The sequence below is a fragment of the Tamandua tetradactyla genome, chromosome 4, assembly GCF_023851605.1.
Source record: "Tamandua tetradactyla isolate mTamTet1 chromosome 4, mTamTet1.pri, whole genome shotgun sequence".
NCBI classification, from domain to species: Eukaryota; Metazoa; Chordata; class Mammalia; order Pilosa; family Myrmecophagidae; genus Tamandua; species Tamandua tetradactyla.
In genome coordinates, this window is record NC_135330.1 from 5,240,272 (window position 1) to 5,260,095 (window position 19,824).

A 19,824-nucleotide genomic window follows, 5' to 3' on the forward strand; every position below is an offset into this window, starting at 1 on the left:
GAGCTCCTGCGTCTTCCCGGCCACGCCTCGAGGGAGGGCTCCTGCGCCGGCTCTCAGCCTTCGTGCTTCCTCATGAACAGCTGTTTCTGCCGGCCGCACCAGCCCTTTGCACTCTCTGTTCCTCCCGGAGAAGCCAGCCCCGGCCTCCCAACACCCCGGACCTTCCCCACTGCGCCATGACCGTCCCCCCTTTACTCTCATCTATGGGAGGTCATTCTGGTGCTCTGAGCACATCTGCACCCTGGCCGCCCTACACTTCACTCTGGACTAAGCCAGAGGCTGAGTGCTTTTCAGATGTGTACCCCCAGGGTCTGCAGTGCGGCACAGACAGGCTTAACAATGGACTTGGCTCAAAAGTGAAGACTGAAAAGGTGTCAGGCTGGGCTGTGGCATTTTTGTGGGCTTACCAAAGACATGGACCGTTTTATGATCCAAAGACATGGACCATAACTCTTTCAGCTCTGAATCCTGATAGAGGACTCCTTAAATATTTGAACAAATTCAAGATGACAGATAGTGAAATTATAGTTTAGTTTTGGTGCCATCACATAGCCTGTGGAACATCTTCTGCTCCATCTGTGGGGGCAGGGTAGCTGGCCTCAGGGACCAGTGACTGAAGAAAATCCAAGTAGTTTAGGAGGGTAAGTTTGTGTGTGCAGTGTTACAGACAAAGAGGATGCCAAATCCAAGAGGTGTTTGCTATAATGAGTGTTCAAGGAGGGTTGGGTTCCCTTCAACTGATCCTCCAAGGCTCCAGGATGACTCATTCTTCCTTGAGCTCTGGGGTGGAGCTGCTATTTGCTCCCCAAGTTGGGCCCTGTTCCCCCTGGCCCTTGGGATCCCCTGTATCTCCAGCCACCAGAGCCACACTCCTCAAATAATTGTTGTTAAAGCAGTTGGTCTGTTCATCCCCAGAATTCAGGTCACAGCAAAGGGCAGAGTCTCGCCAGAAGTTACGTCGGGGGCCACACAGGTCATCGATGAAGGCTGATTTCTAGGTAGGAAAAGCAGAGTAAAGCAGAGACCATGGAGGAAGGGCTAATCAGAGGTCAGCTGTGAATACCTGGGTGCCAGAAGTCTCTCCCTTTCCTCAACTTCTACTCCTCACCCTGGGGGCCCTTCGTGGGGGCCAAAGAGGGTACAAATCTGCCTGTTTGAATGGCTGGCTTCCTTGTGACTGACAGATGTACACATCAAAAAGTGCCAGAAGCTTGAAGCCCAGAGAAGACATAGGAAACTTAGGAGTGGGGAGCAGGCCAGGGCAGGAATGAAGGTTTCTGGAACCAAGAAGGAAGTTCTCCCCACCAATCCTCAACTTCTGTGGGCTGGTTCAGGTGCTAAAGAGAAGGGTAGCCTGCAATTGTCTGCTCTCCCCTCCCCTCCCCTGCGTCTTTCCCTCCCCACACACTCACCTCCTCTTCCGCACAGCAGGCCTGCTCTGGAAAGGGCAGTTCACAGCAGCGGGCAGTCATGTTCTGGATCAACCCGTAAATCTGTTTACTGCGTTGGTGGGAAAGGGGAAGAGGTCAAGGTCTTTGGGCATTCCCAGGCATCAGAGTGGTGCTGGGTGCCCATGATTTTGCTCTTCCCAGGGGTCCCCTAGAGGCTGTCCCATAAGAGAGGTTTCTGAGTGGGAAAGAGAATTGGGGGAAAAACTGGGCAAGACTCACTGCTTGGTGAGGAATCTCCCATTTCCACAGAGATGGCCCATGAGGTTAGGGGTGACCCAGCTGAGGTCCAGAGTCAAGATGTCGTGGTCGTAGTTGGGATAGGGAGCCCGATGTGCAAAGCACTCATCACGTGCAGGGCTGGGGGGGTAGTGGCAACACACGTGCTGGTGGGTCTTTACGGCCTGTTCCCGGTCACAGTAGCTATCCAGAGTGTCCTCCCACTGTGGGCCAGAGAGAGGGAAGTCAGAAGACTGGACACTAGAGCCCTTCTCTCCCGACTCTCTGCTGCTGTTTTCATTAGAACACCACGCTCTGAGATGAGCAGCCCCCACCTCAGGTGCTGGGAGGAGAGGGCAAGAGGCAGGTCAGACACGTGGGGTCAGGAAGGTGGAAGGACAGAAGCAGGGATGCGGGTTAGAGGTGGCCACGGGAGGAGACGAGCTGGCATGGCAGATGGTGGATGGATGACAGGTGCATGTGCAGGGTCACGGGGTCATGGGTGGGTGAGGCCAGGAGTACGGGATGAAGGCTCGAGACGAACAGACTCAGGTGATGAACGCAGTGGCTGGCTGGGCAGTCACGAGCAGACGAATGGGTGCACGAGCTCACAGCGGGGAGGTACGCGGATGGTTGGGCTGGTGAGATCAGGAGTTGAAGATGGACGGGCAGGCATACAGGCTCTTGGGGTGCTGGGATGCCCACTTACGGCCTTCCTTGTACAAGTGTGGTTGTGCCCTTGGTGGCAGCAGTGCTGGAATTCCCCCTCCAGCTGGGTCAGAGCTCGCAGCTGCCTTTGGATGGGGTCCATAGCTGGGAGGTTGCGTGGCACAGAGCGGAAGCGTCTCAGGTGGCAGATGTTCTTGACATTGTCCAGTGTGGGCATCCCAGGGGGAAAGGGCAGCTCGGGGCCCGAGGAAATGCCAGGCTGGTGGCTGGGGCAGGCCCGGAGCTGGTAGTGAGGCTGGGGAGCTGCCTCCTGGAAGCAGGAGAATCGAGCCTCCCCCTGCTGTCTGCAGCACCAGTGGGCTCGGGTCTTGACCGAGAATTCGGCCTCACAAAACCGGGTCATTGCGTCCTCCCACTAGAGCAAGAGGGATGGGTCAGCCCAACAGCCCATTATCCACCTTCCTGTCTTCCTCCCAGATTCTAGAAAAGGACCTGGGCAGGTAGACAACAAAGAAGCAGAGGCCCGCCCTGCACTCTCCCGGCATGCTCAGGGGCCCAAGGATGGCACTGCTGGTTCCTCCACACCCAAGCCTATCCTCTGACCCAGGCTGAAGCCTCTGGAAACATGTGTGTCTGGAGGACACCCAACCCTTACCACAAGTTTTGCACAGTCCAGGCGGTTTGTGTGGCTGCGGCAGCGGCAGCAGCGGGAATATCCAGTCTCCAGCAAATTGAGGGTCTCACCCTGGCGACTGAGGTGGGAATAACCAGTTTGGGGTAGGTTCCAGGGTCCGTACACCACATGCTGGCGGTCAGGCAGGCAGATCTGGTTCAGATTGTCTGGAGAAGGCCGCCCCGGGGGGAAGCCGTCCAGCCGGTGGCCCCAGCCCCCGCGGCGCCGGCCCTTCTGGCAGTGCTGGGCTGGGTCCTGGGACCCAGGCTCGGGGTGGTTCCGGCCTATGAAGGGAGCTGGCTTTTCTGGAATGGGGAAAACAGTGAAAGGGGTAACATGTGGAGGAATGGACAATGGCCGGATGAGCTGGGAAGTTTGAAAGAAGTTGGGGTTGAGGAGAAAGGCTCGGGAGGCTATAGGGGAAAAGAGTAAGAAATTGATTTGTGGCTCTTTAAGAATGATGAACTGAAAGGGAAAGAGAACTTCTTGTGCTGTATCCCAAGATTCAAGTTTCTTGCTCCTCTCTCCAGGGTGCTGAGATCTAAAGCTTCCTAGAGACATGGACAGGCCGAGGCTGTCCCTCACGCTGTCTCTTAGATGGGAAGAGCATGTCCTCCTGATGTGGGAGAGGGGGGTCTGCTGGGGAAGGAGATGGGCAAGCACAGGCCGTAGCCTGCCCCCACACTGCGCTGGGATGGGTGCCTAACTCATTTCCATTCATACTGAGGAGCTCAAGAGAGAAGCAAGTGAAAAGAAGTGCTGTTTTTATGTACTTTAATCTCACAAATTCATAAAATAGTTATTATTTCCACAATTTCACAGATCAAGAAACTAAGGCTTGGAGAGGTAACTTTGCCTGATGTGAGGCAGCTAGTCAGTGCAGCGGCCACCATTTCTCCTGCTGCAAGGCCCGTGTCCATCAGGCCATGGGGCAGGTGAGTGGGTAAAGAGGGGAGGGGGCCACTCACCTTCTTTCTGTTCAATAGGGAGCTGGGGAGGAGGCAGCTCTTCTTGGAAGGGGTTGTCTTCATCGGGGTAGGGGGGAGCTGCTGTAAGAAGAGGCCAGGGCACAGAGGAGGGAGCAAGGCTCAGTGTCAGGAGGGTCCTTACTGGGGAAGGGGCTAGGGAGGGGCAAGCGCTCACCTTTTTTTTCAACAGGGAGGAGGGGAGGCGGCAGCTCTTTCTCCTGAACAAGGGTGGCTTCCTTGAAGGGAAGGGGCTGCACTGCAGGAGGAGGAGCGGGTGAGCAGTCCACCCCTTCTCCTAGCCGGCAAGCAAAGGAGAGCAGGGGCTTCTTCCCTCCTCCCCATGTGAAGACCAGGACTTAAAGGAGATTAGAAACCTGGAGAAGGAACTGAGAAGGGTGCGGGGTGGGGCCTTACCTTTACTCTGTCCCTCAAAGTCAGGGTGATCCATGGGGAGGGCTCGGGTTAGGGGTGGGGGAGAGGGGGCTGCATAGCCATCTAGAGGCAACGGAGGAGATAGTCTGAGCTCACGGTTTCCTTCTAAATCCCTAACCCATGCTGCTCCCCAAATTCTTACCTTCTTGAGGGTGCTGGGTGAGGTATTCTGACTTCAGTTCTTTCTGCCCTAGAGCCTGAGGGCCTGGAAGGAGGAGGGACAAATCAGAGGGGCTTTGAGGGGCCCCGCCCTGGCCCTGAGCCTGCAGGGAAAGGTGATCCAGGCACTAGAAGCCCTTGGTACTACCCCTGCCCTGTGTCCCCTAAGCCACCTCCCAGACACACCCAGCTGTGACTGACTGGATTCGGGAAAGCCTGTGCTCGCTCTGATAGTCCCCCCTACCCTGGTTCAAAGCTGGGGTCTCGAGAGTTCAGTCTAAAGGGAACATGATATGCGGGGCTGGGGAGGAGAGGCCCGAATCGCTTCTGTTGGGGTCTTTTCCTCAGGCTTCTGGGCTCTTCCTTGCACGGCCTCTCTGCTGTGGGGATTCTCTAGCTTTCAGATGGAGAGCCTGGACCCTGAGCTTCACCTGCCACCCGCACACTCCAGGTCCTTCAAGCACCTTCAGGCCTTGGAGGGGCCCATCCTGAAGTGCCAGTGCCTCACCTACACCTACAGTTAATCTCAGCTCAGACCCAGCCTTTGGCTGGTGCCTGGGGACTGAACAAGGCACACCACAGCCCCAGGGCAAGGAGTCACTTGTATCTCATCTGCAGGCACAAAATACTAGAAATTCAGGAGGGACAGTGAGAGTCTTACAAAATCCTAAAGAGATACCGACTAGATCTACAGACACTGTCCAGGGTTGGCCTCAGGAGTTCCGTTTGGCTTGGGCAGATGAACAGTGTGTGGTAGAGGGGTCTGGAGACTCACCTGGCTCCCTGCTGATGGACACCCCTCAACTCCTCCCCCAGCCAGGCAGGTGTCACTCAGCAAACCGGTTCTGAGCAGCCTTGGGCCCATTCCCCCGCCTTCCTCTGCCTAACAACCCCCCCACCCCATATGCCCGCTCAGAAGGAGGGATCCCTTATCCTGTGAACCCACCCATTCTGTCAAGAGTTGCCTACATGACTCAAATTCTGTTTCTTGGCAGCAATCTTCAGGAACCCCTGGCTCCTTCCCTGCCCCTGCTCCCCGCTCCCTTGTCAGCTCCAGTGCCCCAGGCCTACCTTGGTTCTGCTCAGAAAGAAAAGGGAGGCCGAGTGGACAATGGCCTTGCTCATGATGTGCCGTCTAGGGCTCCTGGACCCACACCCCATGCCCAGCCTATCTTGGACCCTAGCCCTGCTCCACTCACCTCCCTCTGAGGCTGCAGCAGCGGTGGCCAAATAAGCCAAGACCAAAGCTGCCCTGGACACAGTCCCCATCCTGGGGCAGGTACTGGCTGCCGGCACCTGGGAGGTGGGTCCTCAGGCAGATCTGGATGTGCAGGGCTGGGCACTAGAAGCCTGCTTCTCCCGTGGCTGTTGTGAACTTCAGGGCCTTTCCTTCCTTTTATATGGCTGGCTGCTCATGCCTCCCGCCCTTCTCAGCTTCCTGCCATGACTCAGTCCGTTGCTCCTCCTCTGGCAGCAGCTCCTCCCAGACTCGCCCTGAGTCTTCTCAGAGGAGCGAGAAGAATGGCGGTGATGGGAAGGGACCATTCTTCTGGGCCCAAGAGTAACTGATTCTCAGAATCATGGAACACAATATTTGAGACCTTATTTGGGGACTCAATTTCTCTATGTGCTGTTATTCTGTGGAAAAGGGATTTGACAACCTACTGAATCCGGGTTGAGGAAACATGGCAGGAGTTTTTAGTGGGAACCAGGCAGCTATCCCAGTGAGCCCCTTACCACTGCGGGGCTTGGCTGTCCCTTTTGAATTTCCCTAATTCCCTGGGATAGAAGGAGACAAAGCCCAACTCCCTTTAAACCCCCTCTCAGGAGTCAGAGATGAAGACACACACCCAACAGCTTCAAGTTTATTATTTTCAGTTACACTCTCCTTACATCCAAACAGCTACAGCTTCCCTCCCTCTGTAGGGTCCCCAAACCAAGTGTCTTCAGGAGACAGCAGAGATACACGCCGCCACAGGGGTTCTGGGGCTCCTCAGGCTCTGTCCTTCAGGCTGGGTCCTGTGTGTGAAGGGAGGCCGGTGGCTCCTAGAGGTCTCTGCCCCATCCCTGTACACAGGCTCAGAACATCTCTTCAGCATTTGGGACCCTGGTGTCTTGCAGCTCCAGCAGCCGTCCCACAGCCTCAGTTAAGTCCCGCTCCCCAATCTGACGATTATCTCGAGTCCGGATATTCACTGTTCTCATACTTTGCTCTTTCTGGCCAACCACTGCAAGAAGAAGGGAAGTTTGAGAATCTCAGGGCAAATTTATCCACATGAGATATTTGCTACGAGAAATTTAAAAGGCCTAAATCTCTAGGAAGGGTGGGAACAGGGCCCAGACAGTGTTCAAAGAAAGGATGTATTTAGCTGTCCCTCATCCTGAAGAGAGAAGGAAATATCCCAGCCATTCCTCTACATGCCTTAGCACTTCCGGTCAGGAGCCCAGAGTCAGCCAGAGAAAGACAAACAGATCAAGAACAAGTCAGAGAGAAACAGTGTGTGTGACTGGGGGTCGGGACAGAGGTGAAGGAAGGATGTACGAGGGAGGGGAAGACGCAGGGTTGGAACAGGCAGGTGGAGGATCACGGGATTATGGGGCAGCCTGCTCTACGTGCTGCAAGGCAGGTGGGGTGTGTAAAACCAGAGAATCAGGTAAACGGGATGAGGAGTTTCTGTCCTTTGTCTTCAAGAGAGATCTCTGAGCCCTGGAAAATGAACAAAAAGCAGAAGCAAGGTAGGGCTAGACCTCTCTCCCTAAGATCCTTCTCCTCATCCCTTAGGGCCAACTCCATCTAGGTCCAGGAGAAACAAAGCTAATTAATTAACACCTATTAACCCTTCCTGTCCCTTTCTCTCTGATGCTTCCTTGGTTAACTGGCTTAAGAGACACTCAGGGCTAGGGTGAAGGTGAATAAGAGGGAAACTGTGCTGAGGGTCAGAGCTGGCTGTCAGGTGGTAAAGGAACTTGGTGCCCAAATGAGTCAGATGCCCTGAATCGTGCTTCCTTCTGGTCCCAGCTCAAATACTGAGCCCCAATTCAAATAGGCAGATAACCAAACTCAATAGGAAAGAAAACTGCAGAGAGCAGGTAGGAGAGCTTAGGGCTCTGAGGTCCTACGCTGACCTGTTCACTTACCAAACTGAAAATTGTAGTGGGCAAGCTGGGCCCGGCGAATTCTGCGGCTGAGGGTCAGTCCACAGTCAGCATCCAGGTCACCAACCAGTCCTGCAGCCTGGAGGCTCTGCTGTGCCTGCAACAGAGGTTTGGTGACAGTCACATACTTTAATGGAAGATTGAGGAGCTACAACAGTCTGATGTCAGTCTTCCCCAAGTCCCACCACCCGTTCCCTGCCCAAATGCTCTCCAGTTCCCACCAACAGTCTTTCCTCATCTCATCTCCTCACTGAGGCCTCCTCTTCACCCCAACTCCTGAAACTTTTTTGTCTGCCTCCTACTGGGGATGAACCTCTACCCAGTAATTCATTCCCTGGATTTTGCCTGCTTCTAGCCACCACTCTACCCAATCAGCTGCTCAGGTCTAGTACTGTACAACCCCAATTCTCTCTAGAAAAGAAAAACAAAACCAACATTTACCAAGCACACTTTGTTTTTTGTTTTTTTTTTTGAATGGGCAGCGTCCAGGAATCGAACTCGGGTCTCTGGCATGGCAGGTGAGAATTCTGCCACTTGAGCCACTGAGCCACCGTTGCACCGCCTTACCAAGCCCAATTTTGTGTAACCTACTCTATTGGCACCTTTTAATATCTGTTATTATTTGATTTTCACATATCCCCACAAGGCAGGCCCCTTCCCATTTCTGACAAGTAGAATCTCCAGCATACTGGAGAGCTGCCATTCAAGCCCAGTCTCATGGCTCCAAGGGTATGTCCTCCCTACCATCTGGGGCCACCACTTCCTACCCACTCTGGGCACTGGACTCCCTGGTAGTCCTGATTCTGCCCCTCCTGTGGCTCACCTCTCTGGCATATCCCTCCTGCTCAGCCCCCACAGGGATGACTACCACTTGGAATGGGGAGAGCCACAGTGGCCTGGTCGGGAGAGAACAGAGGAGGACACATTATCCATCTGCTGATGTGAGAAGAAAACAGAAGCTTTAAGGGTATGAAGGGGACAGGATCTAGGGAAGGGACTATCTGGCTTAAGGGCCAGAACAGAAATCCTGGTTCAGAGGGCTCACCATTTTCCTCCACAGCTTTCCGCCAGCACTCCCAACATCCTTTCCACGGAACCTAGCACTGCTCGGTGAATGAGGACTGGCCGCTCCGGAGCCCCCATCTGCCTTGGGGAGAGGGACGGGTAGAATGAAGGGGCAGCACAAATAGCATAAGCAAAGTCACCTTCTGGTTTTCAAGAAATACTCAGATATGGCAGGGATTTGGTTTGGGGTCAAAAGCAGAGGGGGGAGTTGCTCCCCACCTATTCCATGGGCTGTAAAGGAAGAAAGGAATGGGGCAAGGTTCAGTACCCCCTGTACTGGAGGTCAAATCTCAGGGGCAGCTGAAAGTCAAGCTGGATTGTCCCACACTGATGGGGCCGGCCCAGGGCATCATGGAGGTGCACATCAATCTGGAAGAGACAGACGAGAGGGCAGGAGAGAAACCAGAACCAGTACCCTCCACTAGCTGTTCTGTCCTTCATTCCTCAACCCACCTGTGCGCCAGGTTATTCTGAGAGTCCTATCGCCCAGCTGTAGCACTCTCTACCCCTCTACTTCACTCACTGGGGGCTCAGGCAGTGGCTCTCCACTTAAGTCCTAAGACATTTTAGGGGACAGATACTTTCATCTGAATGACCCATCCTCACCCTGGCCTCTCAATTCCTGGGGCTCCTCATCTCAGTGACCTGTACCCACATCACACTACACTCTTCAATCTGCCAGTGCCTGGACTGGCTGAACCTCTGAAACAGTCCATCAAACACCCTGCTCGGAATACCGCCTCTTAGCCTTTCAGGTCTGACACTTATTCTCATGACTTATGTTCTCACCAAAGGTTCCTCCACTCCTTTTTCCTTTCCATCCACAGGACCCTCCTGTTTCTATCCCATGCAGCAGTCACCATGCTCCCTGCTTCTCTGGCACCACTGTTTTCTTGTCACGCTCACTCGGCAAAACCCCACCCTGTGGCCGCCCTAGACCCTGACCAGCTAGGCCCAATACCAGAACTGCTCAGGGCTGGCCCACATGTCACAAACCACAAAAACAGAGGTTGACAGCACTATGGAAATCACCGCTTCGAACCTCAACTGGACCCTCACTGCTACCAGCAACCCTTTGGCTACCCTGATCAGCTTTCTGCCTGTTCTTCTGAGAGATTTTCAAGCTTTCGCCTCTCTCTTCATATCTTCCACCCCTTGAGTAGGAACTCTCATTTTCATCGCAGGAAGTGATCCTGCTTCTTATCTCATGAGAATTCAGATAACTGATCTCATGAGGTGGCAAAATGCCTCAACGTCCCATCACCCCACCTACATACTATACTTCCTTGCATCCAACCCCAGCCCCTCCTTCTGCCCCTGACAAAATACCAAAGGTGGTCCCTTTGTGTGGGCTCTCGATCCACCCCTCAGACCTCCCCAGGAACTTCCCTCTACTGTCATCCTTCTCCTACAACTTCAACTTCTCTCCTACCCGAACAGGCTCCCCCCGTCACAGGATTTAACATTCACAGGGCTTTCTCTCCATAAAAATCTCTTTTGACCACCCATGACACTTCAGCTATTCTGCTTTACCTTTATCAGAGCCAAAATTCTTGAGGGAATTTTGTCCATTCACTCACTTGTCTGGCCCGACCCCATATATCCCAACTTCATTTTATAAAAATAGGCTCTCCCAACAGAACAGACTCTTTCCTAAATCCAGCAGACACTCATTACTTCTCTGCCACTCCTCCTATCCCAGCCCCCCTTACCCCTAAATTCTTTCACTTCTTCTTTGGTCAAGTTACTCACCTTTCAGACTGGACAGATTCCTGCAGGAAGCCTTTCCTGGCCCCTGGGTAAGGTACTCCCTTAGCACCTCAGCACTGACTCTGCCAGGCTGAAATGGCCTATTTACCTTCCTATAGCCCTCATCAGACTCTTTATATCCTATACAAATTAAAAAATATTCCTTTGTACCCACTTAGTATTTAATAAAACAAAATGAAAAATGAATAAATAAAACTCTAAGGATCTCCAGCTTACCTTAGGTCCATAAAAGGCACCATTTCCAGGGTTGAGGTCCCAGGATTCACCAAATTCTTCCAGGGCCTGCTGAAGGACCTACAGAGGGAAAGAAGAGAGAGGAACACATCATCTTAGACTTTATGAGCAATGCATAACTCTCCAGGACCCAAAAAACGACCCCGTCAATATACACCTCTGTCTGAGAAACCTGGTTCCCAACTCCCCTCCCCTTTCAATGGAGACTGATTTATCTGCTTCTGTTTCCCTACCTCCTGCTCACCTGCTCAGCCTGGTCCCAAAGGCAAGGCTCTCCTAGGAAGTCAGGCGGCTGGGTGGACAATACCAGGTGGAAGGAGAAGCCAAGGACAGCATAGACAGAGTGGAGGAAATCAAGACAGCCTCGGATCTCTGCTTCCAGCTGGGGGGAAGAAACAAGAGTAGGTGAGCTGTGAACCAGCTGAAGAGCTCAGGTGATGGTGGTCTGGGGGAAACAGCATAGAAAGGTAGCAGAGGAAATGCAGGTATAGAATGGAGCTGAACTGTAGTATGTAAAGAGGGCAACTCTAGGTCAAGGATGTTGGAGGTACACAGAAAACAGAAGGTGGTTTAAAAATGCTTTGTGGAGGCAGGGAAGGGCCACCTGATCCAGGGCACAGAAGATGTGAGCATCATCCTGCTGGAAACATCGCAGCCGGGTTAATCCCATCAGACTACCAGAGGCCTCAGCCCGGTGCAGGACCCCGAAGTCTGCCAGTCGCAGGGGCAGCTCTCGCCAGGATCTGGGCCGGTGGGCAAATATCAGGCTGAGGAGGGGCGGGGAAGGGTTAGGGCCACAGGTAGACCTAAGTCCCCAAAGACTTCTCCTCAGCCCAATCTCTTTGCCTGTGTTCTTTGTACCATAAGTTAATACCCTCTCCAGCCTTGACATGCCCTCCTACTCAGTCCTGTCAATCCCCTTCATCATAGTCTGGGCCCTGCCAGGTTCAAAAGTGAGTTTCTTTGAACAGTGACAGCCATCGTTTACTGTGCCCATTTTGTGACAGTCCCTAAGCTGAAAGAAGATCCTTAGAGAGCAAATTCAAATCCCTGCTTTTACTAATAAGGAAACTAGTATCTAGAGAGATACAGTGATCTTCCCAAGTTCACATGGCTAGCCAGCAGACAGATTCAAGACTGAAATCAGGTGTCTTAATACTCTTTCTCAAGATCCTTCTATTACTTCATATTCAGCATTCAGTTTGTCTAGCCTTAGCTCTGGGAGCACCCAGGCCCCCTGGCGTGCGGCTCACCAATGTGCAGGGCAGTTCATGGGCTTGAGGGCGAGTGTGTTGGTGGGATGGTGGGTAGTGTGGTCACTGTGGCAGCTGGTAGGCCTGTCAGAGACGGAAGGTTTCAAGGCAAATATGTCTTCCCTATAATGCTTCCAGTGCCCTGACTGTTCCCAGAGTTCTGTAGAAAATAGTGTGGGCGTTTTCACTTCTGAGAAACCACGGCGGGCATACTCGGCCTACAGAAGGAGTACAAACATGGAAGGACAGTGACTAGGGGGAGAAGAGGCTGGGTGGCAGCTGTTTATTCGCCTGAGGTCCTCAAGCCACGTGAATCAAAAACACAAACTATCTTGTACCATATTTGCATTCCCTGCCCCCCCCCATTTCTAACACTTTGATAAAAGTCACCAGCTCTTTATATCAGCTATATTCATACTTTCTATCCCCTTCTTTTAACTCTAGAAACTTGGCTTCTTCTGGGCCCCTAGTCCCTCCCCAGCCTTCTTTCTCCAGGGCTTGGGTCCCCCTTACCCTGATAAAAGCAATCAGCGCATTATACACCCTTGTCCCTCGGGGCAGGAAGAAGCAGCTGCCAGGGCTGAGTTCATGGAAGAAGAAGAGCTCCTGTTTCTGGAGTCAGGAATAGCAGTGGTCAGTTTCAGGGGACGTGGGGAGAGGGAGAATGTTGGAACCCAAAAGAAACAATTGACAGAGCAGCTCAGTCTGTTTGATACAGAATCTGCTCCCAACTTCATCATAATCAGTTTTCTTCACATCTCTTCAGGCCTCCTTATTGTTCCTCGTAATTTCCTAATCTTCGTACCTTTCCAACGCGCCGGTGGTCGCGCAACTCGGCTTCCTTCCGCCACTCTTCCCAGGCCCTCAGTCCCTCCACCGTGGGGAAGGAAATCCCTGATACTCGCTGCACTGTCTCTGGAGCCCCTGCAGACTTCCATAAGGAGGACGAGTTCTGTGGGAAGAGATGGAGAATCAAAGGGAAGAGGTGTAAGACGGAAGTCTCTCCTCACCTTCAACGGTTGCATGACGCCCTCTATGAGAGCACCACTGTCAGTCGCCCAACGAGGGCTCCCTCTCATTGCTCTCCACTGCTTTCCTCACCGTCACCAAAGCAGGATGGACACCTCTATCCTCTGGACACTCCCCTGCCATGTTTACAGCCTCGGCCTGAATCTTGATTCCTCATATGTCCTGGTCAAACTAAATTTAACCTGCCACGTTTTCCCCCATTCTCACTACCACTGCCTTATCCATATCCCTGTGCTGAGCTCATTTCTCTTCTCATCTATGGCTGCTTCAGCAAGTACCTCTAAGCTCTTATCAAATGTCAGTTTATCCACCCCATTATCAACTTCCCATACAGCCGCTGGAAAACTCAACCTCCCACATCATATTCGACTCCTGGCCACATGAAATTCAAACGCTTCTGCTTGTTTTTTTAGACTCCTTTAAGCATACTGATAAGAAACAGACTGTATTTCACAGCACTTTCAATTTTTCCTCAAAGACTTTCTCATGTGTTAGTTGGTTTTCAGCATCTCTGTAATGTGGATTTGCTGGTAGGATGGGAATAAATAACCTTATTTCACAGATGGGGGAAATGCGTAAAGAGATATATCCAAGGTCATGTACCTCAGCAGCAGAGCCAGGATTAAGTGCAGATGTTGGGTTCTCAATCTGGGGCTCTGTGCCCCTGTACATCTGCCTCTCCACTCACTCCTTGATCTCATCCCATCTGATAACTCACCTTGTTCAAGAACGGTATTTTAATTAAAAGCATGTTCTGGATTTAGGGTATTTTCTGTGCCTGTCAAATGGTCTTCACCCATCCTGGCGGACCACATCTCTCTCTCTACAGAAGCCTTCGCCAAGTGGCCCTGTGCAGCCTGCACAGGACCTCTTTCTCCACCTTCCTTAGCACTCACTTCTCACTATGGAATTTGAATTGGCTTCTGGGTCCTGGCAGGGTGTCCAGACCAGGAGTTTCTAGAAGCCAGGAACTGAGTATCTTTCTCTAACCCCCACCGCCACCCCCCACTTCTTTACCAGAATAAAAAAGGGGCTGAGAGAAAGCATCACCTCCTTATTTCCTGACTCACACCAATGAAAGCAGGAGTCTCAGCAAAACCCTGCTCTCACAACTGACCGTTAGCAGCTTTACTCCTCCAATCTGTCCAGTATGTCGAAGGTGGGGACCACGGCAAAGATCAACCAATGTGCCACACCTGGGAGAAAGAATGACCCACTTTGTGGCTTCCAAAATGTTTCTGAGTTTCTAGTTTTTTCCCTTTCATGGCCTTTAACAAACAAAGAATAAGTAAAGATGAGCTGTTTTACATAAGGCAATAAGAGATAAAAATCAACTCCTGTTCCCATTTCTTTCTCTGAAGCAACACAAATTACCTTCTATCCTCTCTCTTATGCCATTTTTGGCCTTCTTTGGTGTTTTCCCACCTCTCCCTGTTTCCTCCAATCTTGACAACTCTCACCCATATACTGTTGCTGTTGGACCTGTAACTTTCTCCTCGATCAGGCGAAGTTTAAATGGGTTATCCTGGAGAAGGCAGAATGGATGAGTGAAGACAAGTTTTTATATCCTGAGAAAGAGCTAATCCTTCCCTCATGCCTCTGGATCTTCCTCTTAAAACGCAAGGTGTGCGTCTCTACCACACCTTGAAGAGCTGCCGAAGTTCTTCCCGGGAAGCCTCTAATCGTCGGAAGGGTTGAGCAGCAGCTGCAAGTTCCTGGCAAATCTGCTCCAAAATGGGCAACTCTGAGCTCCGGACTGTCCTGGGAAGAGAAGAGTTGGTTGGTTTGCATTCTTTAAGAAGCAACATCTGGGTGACACACCTGTGGCTTGGGGAGTGAAGTCCTGCTGTCCAGGAACATTTAGAATTACTGGCAAAGACAAACAAACTCAGAGAAAACAGAAATAGGAAATCAGGTACAGGTTATACAGGAAGAGAAAAAACTCTATGAATGAAATTAAAAATGGAGGGTAGGCCACGGTGGCTCAGCAGGCAGAGTTCTCACCTGCCATGCCAGAGACCTGGGTTCAATTCCTGGTGCGTGCCCATGTTAAAAAAAAAAGCAATGCAGAGAGTTATGTTACATATATGTTTCCACAACTGAAAAAAAGAAAGAGCAACTAAAGAGACAATGACATTTAAATGCGATATGTGATACTGGATGGGATCCCAGAATGGAGGAGAAAAGGCTCAAAAGGATGTTACTGGGATAGATGAACAAACAGGAATACAGAATGTACGCTTTATATCAATGTTAAGTTTCTTGAACTTGATAACTGCACTTCGGTAAAATTACATAAATGAATATTCTTCTTACTGGGAAATACATGTGGAAGTATGTTTTCAAGAAGTATATGTGCAGCCTCCTCTCAAATGTTCAGAAAATTAGATAAACAGATGATGGATTGATACATGGATAGATAGGAATGGCATGGCAAAATGTTAAAACTAGAGAATATGGGTTTCTAGAAGGAGAGAGAGATATGTTAGAATTCTTTGAATGGGGTCTATATTATTTTGCAATAATATAAATGGTATGTTTGAAATTATTTCAAAATAAAAAGTTTAGAGGATAAAAGGTTGAGTGCAGGCAATCTTAGACAAAAAATTACAGCAATAGTAATGAGAGAATGAAGCAAATTTTGAAGAGTTCATAAAAAGTAGAGAAAGTAATTTGTTTTTTTTTTGCTTGGGCAGGCAGCGGGAACCGAACCCAGGTCTCTGGCATGGCAGGTGAGAACACTGCCTGCTGAGCCACCACAGCCCACCTGAAAAGGTAAGTTTTAAGCAGGGTTAGACAGAAGACAAGGGATACATAGTAGCAGAGAAGGCAGTACTTGTACACAGTGGAGATCTGCTAAAGAATTATAGTAATAATGATGACATTAAAGATAAAATATTGACGGAGTTTCTACTCTGACCAAACACTCTATATGAATTAACTAATTTGAGAACCTCAGAATGGGCCTTTATTTGGAATAAAGGCCTCTGCAGAGGTACTTAAGGAAGATTTCAAGATGAGATCATCCTGGATTAGGGTGGGCCCTAAATTAGACGATGAGCATCTTTATAAGAGATAGAAAAGGAACTGACCCCTCTGAAGACCCCCCCCCCCACCCCCCGTTTATGGACTTCTGGCCTCCAGAACTTGGAGAGAATTAATTTCTTTTGTTTTAAGCAGTCAAATTTGTTATGGCAACCTAGGAAAAAAACATGGGAAGGTACTACTATTTTTACAGATGACAAAAGTAAAGCATGGAGGTTAAGTACCTTGCATAAAATTACACAGACAGTAGGTGGTGGAATAAGGATTGAAATGCAAGTGGTCTGGCTGCAGAGCCCCACCCCTAATTCAATATGCCTCTCATAAGAAAGTGACAGTTGGGGGCAGGGAGGAAGGTCATAGGGCATCTCCCCTCAAGCCTGGGAGTACAACATAACACCCACTTATGTTTCTGGTTCTAGGAAGGGTACCATGAGATGCGTGAACTATCTCCCAGCTTTCTTTTCCAAATGAATTTGCCCAAGGCCCCAGAAAGGGCATTAGAAACCACTCTAGCGCCATCTTTCTTCCCTGCACTACTCACCGTTCCCTTCCCAGGAAGAAATCATGGTAGAAGCCACAGTTTGTACTTGGACCTCGACACAGAAGAGCACCTAGAAGCTGTTCAGCTGCTGCCCCTAAGACATGGGTGCTAGAGTGCCAGAACACCTGGGTTCAAAAGAAAGGCATTCATGAGTTCACAGCCTTCTCTCTCTGATCCTCTCCTCAGAGAAGCTGGTGGGAAAGTTAGTATGGCCCTGCTTGGAATAAAAACGACAGAATGAAAAATCTAGATTGTGGGGGAGACAAAAAGTATAAAGTAAAAAAACAACAGGCTGAACAGAAAAGAAAGCAGAAGACCAGTATTCCTTCTTTCAGTGCGGAGGAGAAAGTTAACTCCCAGCCCCACCCCTAAGTCCCCAGTGCTTCCTGATCCTGGAGCAGAGAGAAAGAAAGCTGATCTGTTTTCTTTTGCTGCTCCTATAACACCTCCTTTTGTGGCTTCAGACTAAACTACCCTTTTATGACCTTATTTTTTCCTATCCCAGTGTGATGCATCCATTCCCAGGGCTTTGGTCATCTGTATCCATATAAGACAACTGATCTCCAAGTCATGTGAATTCTAACAGATGAAGCCTGTGTTATCCGAGCTTCCATGAAGAGGACAAAGTGGGGATGAACAGGCTGTGTGCTCAGTTGAGGAAGCCATGTTAGGAATAAACATACACTACGGATGACTTGCACTGAAAGTGCTCAAGAGATGACGAGGCTAAATTGGTGTACTTCTGTTTCTCAACTAATTATCTCTTCCCTTCAGCAGCACAATGATGTCTGCATAACAGAACCAGGCTGTCTAATTTAAAACTTTTGTCATACATTTCTAGCTTAGCCAGGACCAATCAAGACAAACACAAACACAAGACTCAGTCTGTGGCAGATCTCTTTCCCAACTGCAATTGGTGAAACCAAGGAAAGGAAATAAATGATCCCCTGATTGTATATGTCTTAGTGTAGTAACTACTGAATTTCAGGCAAGGAAGACACTTACCGCTTTCCCTTCAGGGGAATCAAATGTCAGAAATCTGAGGTCAGAATCTGTCTCCAAAGGCCGATCCAGATCATAAGGGTCTCCGTTCACTTGAGCAGCCACTGCAGTATCTGCCAGTGTTGAACTTCAGGGATGGGGTTTAGGAATGATGGAAAAAAGACAGGGATACAGAGGAGGAGAGGGACTAATCTGTCAACAACTCCAAATTTGCAAAAGGAAAATGAGTTCCTGGAGCAATAGACTCTGTCATTTATCCCTGACTGATAACAGAAGATGAGCAGAGACCCTGAAACTATCAAGTAAAACAAATCCCCAGAACATGCTATCTTGATGCGGATGGAATAGAAACAAGGAGACAGAATTTTCTTTCCCTGCTTAACTCCAGAGTAAGTAAAGGGGCACGAGAATGATCCCGGGAAGTAGATGAGCCTGATACCTGATGCGCTGTGCTACTTGGTAAGGGGTTGTGTTCCATGCCACAGCATCCACTTTCTGGCCTCCAGGAAGCGAAATTTTAATAGTTCGGCATTCATTCTGTGCCAGGCTTGCTGACCTCTTTTCCTGAGTAGCCCACAGCTCCTCAAAAAGGCTAAGCCGCTCTGCCAACCAGCGTGGAGGCGTTGGCACAGCTGCCTGGAGAGAAAGATACGTTAGAAAGGAACATTCTTTTTTGAAAAGGGAAGGGTGGGAAATGGGAACATTCAGGTGGCCTTGGTCCTAGTCTTTAAGGGCACTCGGGACGCAGAACCAACGCCGGGGCCCGAAGGAGCGCTGTTCCCCACCAACTCTGGAAGCAGAGGGCCGTGCGGGAGCACAGGGGACAGAGGCGGCGTCAGGCGAGTTGACCCTGGGTTTCGGGGGCCTGTGTCAGTGCGGTCCGGACCTTTTGGGTACCTCACGCACCACGTGCAGTCCGCAGGCCTGTAACCCTGGGAGCCGGTGCCCCCGCCACGTCCGGTACAGCAGCATCTTTCTTCGGAGTCGTGCCCACATTCCCCAAAGCAGTATCGCCGTTTCTCCTTAACCAGATTTCTCATTGGCTTCTGGCCCAATAGTATCCCCGTCTATTGGCTATCGAAGCTGCCACTCCCGTGTAGCACCACCCCCAGGAACTTTGAAGAGGTATTCCCCTGCACAACACGAGCAGCTGCGCGCGGGTTCCGGCTACCCGGAAGACCTGAGCTGTTACACACGCTGGCGCCCGGGAGGCCTGCGGGGTTCCGCGGAACTCCAAAGCGGCGTGTGGTAGCCAGCGACCCTTTCTAGACGGAAAGCAAGAAATCTCTTAAAGGGGAGAATGGGAGGAAAACAGAATGGGAAGGGTAGCTGGTAATTTCCTTGTAACCGTAAATTTTCTTTTACATGAGCTTTACTGGCAGGTGGAAAGCAGTAATGGTCATGGGCTTTGGACCCAGAGGTCCTGGGTAGTCCATTAACTATGTAATTTTAATTTAATTTTTATAAGCCTCAATTTTCTCGTCTACAAAAATGGGGCTAATAGTAGCATCTATCATTCCCAGTTGTTGAGGTTAACTTTACGTGGCTGTCTAGTACAGTGCATGGCATTTGGTAATGGACCACAACAAAAAGCGACTAGAATAGATGAAGGTAACAGCTTTGGAACCTAGAGCAAAGCCAACCTGCAGAGGGCACTTCTGAGAGTCTCTTCATAGACTAGGTGTTTAAGAGGAACCCCGGAGACCTTTAAAATTTTCACATATCAGGATTTAAGGTTAAAAGAGGTAAGTGATTTAAGGTTAAACAGTAAGTGCTGATATTGGCTTCTGATATTACCATGCTTTCCCTGGTAATAGAATGTACTCCACTTCACTCCCCCACCACCTCAGAGATAGAGGCGATTCACTCTAGAATTTTAGCTCTCTATTCCCTCCCTAAGCCCTTTGTGTCTCATTCCTATCCTAGCTCTCAACTTCATTTATCCCCTCTTCCCTCTCCCTGCTATATCTAGGACAAAAGACCAGGTATATTTTATTAATTTTACACAGTAAAAACTGAAACATAGTCAAATTTGTAGTAGATAAAGCTCATAAGAAGAAGAGGAGAAATAAACTTGGGGGCAGCTGTGAGGTTCTCAGCAATCCCTACTGGTCCCCTCACCTGGGGGTGGGGACGGTTATAGTTGGTTTTCAAGTTTCAG

General features: G+C 50.3%; 2 protein-coding genes across 9 annotated transcripts; both read right to left on the reverse strand.

Moving 5' to 3' along the window:
* Nucleotides 1-512: 512 nt before the first annotated feature.
* Nucleotides 513-5,997, reverse strand: ECM1 (extracellular matrix protein 1). 6 transcript variants are annotated; one of them, XM_077156135.1, is made up of 10 exons: nucleotides 5,768-5,997; nucleotides 4,552-4,614; nucleotides 4,392-4,472; nucleotides 4,153-4,233; nucleotides 3,978-4,055; nucleotides 2,992-3,314; nucleotides 2,377-2,751; nucleotides 1,671-1,891; nucleotides 1,413-1,500; nucleotides 513-994 (listed from the first exon to the last, which is right to left on the reverse strand). In XM_077156135.1, the coding sequence occupies exons 1-10, from the start codon at nucleotides 5,835-5,837 to the stop codon at nucleotides 764-766; spliced, it is 1,611 nt and encodes a 536-aa protein (XP_077012250.1). In that variant the 5' UTR covers nucleotides 5,838-5,997; the 3' UTR covers nucleotides 513-763. The 6 variants fall into 6 exon arrangements, with proteins under 6 accessions (XP_077012250.1, XP_077012249.1, XP_077012253.1 ...); XM_077156134.1 differs by having other exon boundaries at nucleotides 3,978-4,058; XM_077156138.1 differs by lacking the exon at nucleotides 4,392-4,472.
* A 422-nt stretch (nucleotides 5,998-6,419) lies between these two features.
* TARS2 (threonyl-tRNA synthetase 2, mitochondrial) lies at nucleotides 6,420-18,727 on the reverse strand. Of its 3 annotated transcripts, none has more exons than XM_077156133.1 (18): nucleotides 18,570-18,725; nucleotides 18,103-18,299; nucleotides 17,667-17,790; nucleotides 16,662-16,786; nucleotides 14,719-14,836; nucleotides 14,536-14,600; nucleotides 14,193-14,271; nucleotides 12,852-12,998; nucleotides 12,560-12,658; nucleotides 12,047-12,264; nucleotides 11,398-11,560; nucleotides 11,038-11,175; nucleotides 10,776-10,853; nucleotides 9,058-9,158; nucleotides 8,770-8,871; nucleotides 8,548-8,620; nucleotides 7,707-7,821; nucleotides 6,420-6,796 (listed from the first exon to the last, which is right to left on the reverse strand). In XM_077156133.1, the coding sequence occupies exons 1-18, from the start codon at nucleotides 18,657-18,659 to the stop codon at nucleotides 6,648-6,650; spliced, it is 2,181 nt and encodes a 726-aa protein (XP_077012248.1). In that variant the 5' UTR covers nucleotides 18,660-18,725; the 3' UTR covers nucleotides 6,420-6,647. The 3 variants fall into 3 exon arrangements, 2 of the variants coding, with proteins under 2 accessions (XP_077012248.1, XP_077012247.1); XM_077156132.1 differs by having other exon boundaries at nucleotides 18,561-18,725; XR_013173956.1 differs by lacking the exons at nucleotides 6,420-6,796; nucleotides 7,707-7,821 and having other exon boundaries at nucleotides 8,770-8,867; nucleotides 18,561-18,727.
* Nucleotides 18,728-19,824: the final 1,097 nt, after the last annotated feature.